Raw genomic sequence first — 4,418 nt, forward strand, 5'->3', positions numbered from 1 at the left:
TGGGGTCACCGTTCATTTAATCTTACAATCTGCCTTCGAGAGAAGCATACATTTTTGTAAAATTGCTTTTTTTCTGTTGAACTAATAGGAGAAATAAAGATAATATCGAAATAAAAAAGAACCTAATTACAGAAATCACCCAGTTTAAGTACAGCTTATTTAAAAAAAAATAATAAAAAAATATAGGTCACCTATGAGTTAAAAAAGATATTTCAATTTAATGCAAAAAAAGACATTTTTGCACCTAAGGGAGATAATTTGGAGCTTTTTCGACAACTAAAAAAAAAAATTGTAATGAAAACAAGAAAAATAAAAAAATTCTGAAATATTTATAACCACAAGCCTCCTTAACGAATAATTAACTCATCAATCAACAAATTAATCAATCAATTGATCAATATGAACTTCATTTCTACCTGTGGTAACTGCTTATCGATTAATCCACTTATCAATCAACAAATCAATCAATCAATTGATCAATATAAACTTTCATTTCTAACTTTGATAACTGGGTAACTTAAAACCAACCAACCAATATTTAGAAAATATCTTCAGATCTTGTTGGATGTTGGAACAACCAACAAAAATCAATCACCAACGAATCAACCAACCAAAAATATATGTTAGTAAAGGGGGAGACGTCCATTGACAATTATTTCGACAATTGATTTTATTTTTTGATAGGGTTAATAATAATAATTCTGGTATATTCACTTATCATTGAAGACTGTTTGTTGATGCATATATTTCTCTTGTTTAGATCTCTTTTTTTTAAGTTGCCGTCTTATTGTCAACACACTATTTCTCCTTTCATACATATTTGTCACTATCAATTAAGGTAATTTTTATTATGATCTTTGGCTTTAGTTGGGATCCATGGTATGCTTGAAAAGTAATTTTTTGATTAAAAAGGAAAAGATATAGTGCTATGATGCAAAAGACTTTCTTGACTGATATAGTTTAACACAAGATATTGGTCTAATCAGTTCTTGTAAGTTCATTTGTAAGCTGTTATTCCTGTTGTCATATGCATATGACATGAATATTGTTTGCCTTATACTATTTCACATATTTCTTTTTCATAAAAGTTTCAATGTTTTAGAATCCTTCAATGTTTATTACATATAGCTTTGCATCCTTAGCTTCATCACCTACAGCCTTAGTACATCCAATATAAAGTTGTCCAGTTGTGTTGAAGGCAAGAGAATGTGGAAACTCTATTCCTATATCCTTGGTATTGAAATATGAAATCAAATGACCATTGTCATTGAGGATGTGTAAGATTCGGGTAAACACATCTATCACAACAACATTGTCACTTGGTGTTGTCACAATGTCTACTGGTTTAAATGGTTTATTTTTATTGATAATTGGATGACCTGTATACTGGTTTATTATATGTCCTTCTTGTCCTAAGATCACTACTTTACCACAGTAATCTGAAATCTTATCCACTACATGTATATTTCCAGTACATGTAGTGGTTATATTCCATGTGTTATTGAATATAGGTTGATTATGTTCATCATGTTCATATACAGTTTTTCATTATAAGCTCCAACAATGAGTTTATTGTCACTGATAACATGGATAGCAATGGGAAGTAAAGGTGTTACATCATAAATAGAATCAGTCAGTTCACCAATACTGCTTATTTGTTGTAACCTTGTTTCACCTTTAGCACACAAAAGGAGTTGATTAGATGGAGTAACTGCCATTCCAAACACTTCAATGTTGAATTTAGACATGATCACCTTCAGATTGGTTCCTTCAGGTTTTACTCTCTGTAACATTCCACAACCACCAGAACTTATCCAAATTGACTGATCAAGGCATAGACTTACAAATGGTATTGACTCAAGTTCAGTCTGGTACTCATTATTGATGACTAGGGAGATGTTAATTTCTGTTGACAAATTTCCATCATCTTGTAATGATCCAATGTTTGATTGGGTAAAATTCCCTGGAACAAATTTTGGTGAAGAAGTATAGCTAGGCCTGGTTCGTGGTTCTTGGGTTTCAGTGAATTTCTCCATCTTCTTGACCTCTTTGAAAAACTCCGAGGCATTGGAAATGTCAATACAGTCCTGGACTTCATTGATTTTGTCCTCCATCTGGTTTGTGAATGGTGATATAGCGTTAAGATCTGATTTGACTGATAATAAAACAGTTTCGTGATTCTGTTCCAGTTTATTTTTGAGTTCTTTAAAATATTGTTCTACTTGTTGTTTTACAGTTTTTTCATGACTTAAAATATTTTGGCTTACTTTTGAATACTGTGAATTTTCTGCTAACACTAGTTTATTGAGCTGTTTTTTTTGCATATTCATGTTAGAATTACTCTTCTGTATTTTACTTTGTTCTTTTTTAAGTCTTTCTACTTTGATGTTGTATGCATCACTAATTTCGATTAAATCGTGCTTCTTATGAACTTTGGCAACACAGGTTGGACACACAAGAACTTCACATGTATTACAGTAAAGACATGATGGTTGTCCAGCATGTTCCTCACATTTAATATTGGTAAAATCCAGTTCTTCAGTATGCAATCCAATCTCTTCTCTTTTGATGATCTTATGATAAAGTGCATTTTTAAATTTGGAATGAACCTTGTCGTTGCAATGGCTACACATCAGAATACTGCAATCCATGCATTTCCATTGTATAGATCTATCTGTTTCACATAATCCACATTTAACAGGTACTTGACCACTTCCATGTGGTAGAGGACATGCCATATTAAGTTTGTCACAAGTTGTATGATATAGAAAAAAATATTCAGTTAAACTAATTTCTTGGTGTAATGTAAATGTGTCATATGATTGTACCATAGTATCTATTTTTTGATAATGCACAAGATAGGTAGTTATGTATATTTAGTGATATCATATTTGAAATGGAGGATACTGATAAATATATGATAAACTAAGTTTTTCATAAAGTAAAAAAACTGATGAAAACCATGTTGAAGCAAATTTGAAAATGTTTATACAGGTCCAGAGATTTTGTTGTGAATAGATTGAATCAGAACAGTGTTAGAGATCCCCATTTTATGTAAATTAATACCAGCTTCAGCAGTTTCATATGAGAACACAAAATCTAAACAAGTTATTCCGACCTTTATCAATTTGCTGCATATTATTCCCAAGTTACTGCTAATAGATATTAGAAGATGTGGTATGATTGCCAATGAGACAACACTCCATCCAAGTCACAATGTGTAAACAAACATTATAGGTTAAAGTAAGGTCTCAGGGGCGGATCCAGCCATTTAAAAAAGGGGGTCCCCATTCAACCCCCGGAACCCCCCCCCCCCTCTGGATCCGCGCCTGGGTCTTCGACACAAAGCTTTGGCTCTAATCGAACAGCAAGCTATAAAAGCCTCCCAAAATGACCAGTTTAAACAATTTAAACAGGAAAACCAACAGTCTAATCTATATAAAAACAAGATACAAGAAACACTTAAAATCCAGCCCAACAAACGACAACCACTGATTAACAGATTTCTGACTTTGAACAGGTGGAAATAAATGCAACAGGTTTTAACATTTCAACAGGCACCAACCTTTAACCTAACTTGAAATAGTACTGTAAAAATGAGTAATTGTTAGAGACTTGTAAAATAATTTCTTACGATCTTTGAGATTTAATCATAGGAAATGACATTATAACTAAAGTAATGCACTTCTCTTTTAATACTACCGCAAATATTAAAAAAAAATTGGTCTTATATTGGTATCATGTCGTCGTCAGCGTCGATTGAAGACGGATGGTTTCCAGATAATAACTTAGTATAAGTAAATAGGAATCGATAAAATTTTAACACAAGGTTTATAACCACTTAAGGAAGGTTGGGATTGACTTTGGGGGTTTTGGTGTCAACAGTTTCAGAACAAGGGGCCCAAAAGGGGTTCAAAATAAGTATTTTTCTAGTTTCCAGGCAATAACTTGTGTGTAAGTGTATTGATCTTTCTGAAATTGCACCACAAGGTTCCATTCCCAAAATGGAAGGTTGGGATTGATTTTGGGGGTATGGCCCAAACCTGTTTTGGAATTAGGGGCCAAAAAGGGACCAAAAACAATACTTTTCTAATACTTTGTATAAATTGCTTATTTCTTGACCAATTTCAATGGGGTTTTATTCTTGAATTCTTGGGGTTCTTAAATATACTGAATCTAACAGTGTATTAAGTTTTTGGAATTTGGTCCCCATTTTTTGATTGGTTTACATTAGGTCATTTGTTTGATTTCATCAAAAATTGAGTTATTGAGGTTGTTTGATATGCCAAATCTAACGCAGTATTTAGATTTTTAATTTTGGGGCCTGTTTTCAAATTGGTCTACATTATGGTCCAAAGGGTCCAAAATAAAACTAAGTTTGATTTTAACAAAAATTGAATTCTTGGGGTTCATTGATA

The 4,418-nt window shown here is 32.4% G+C and overlaps 1 protein-coding gene across 1 annotated transcript; it reads right to left on the reverse strand.

Moving 5' to 3' along the window:
• Positions 1-1,484: 1,484 nt before the first annotated feature.
• On the reverse strand, positions 1,485-2,738 carry LOC139515182 (tripartite motif-containing protein 66-like). The gene has a single exon (XM_071304745.1). The coding sequence runs from the start codon at positions 2,736-2,738 to the stop codon at positions 1,485-1,487; it is 1,254 nt and encodes a 417-aa protein (XP_071160846.1).
• Positions 2,739-4,418: the final 1,680 nt, after the last annotated feature.

The sequence above is a fragment of the Mytilus edulis genome, chromosome 3, assembly GCF_963676685.1.
Source record: "Mytilus edulis chromosome 3, xbMytEdul2.2, whole genome shotgun sequence".
Classification (NCBI taxonomy): Eukaryota; Metazoa; Mollusca; class Bivalvia; order Mytilida; family Mytilidae; genus Mytilus; species Mytilus edulis.

What these genes read in the sequence shown, in the direction of transcription:
- LOC139515182 (XM_071304745.1), bottom strand. Translation starts at nt 2,738, where the DNA reads ATGGCATGTCCTCTACCACATGGAAGTGGTCAAGTACCTGTTAAATGT.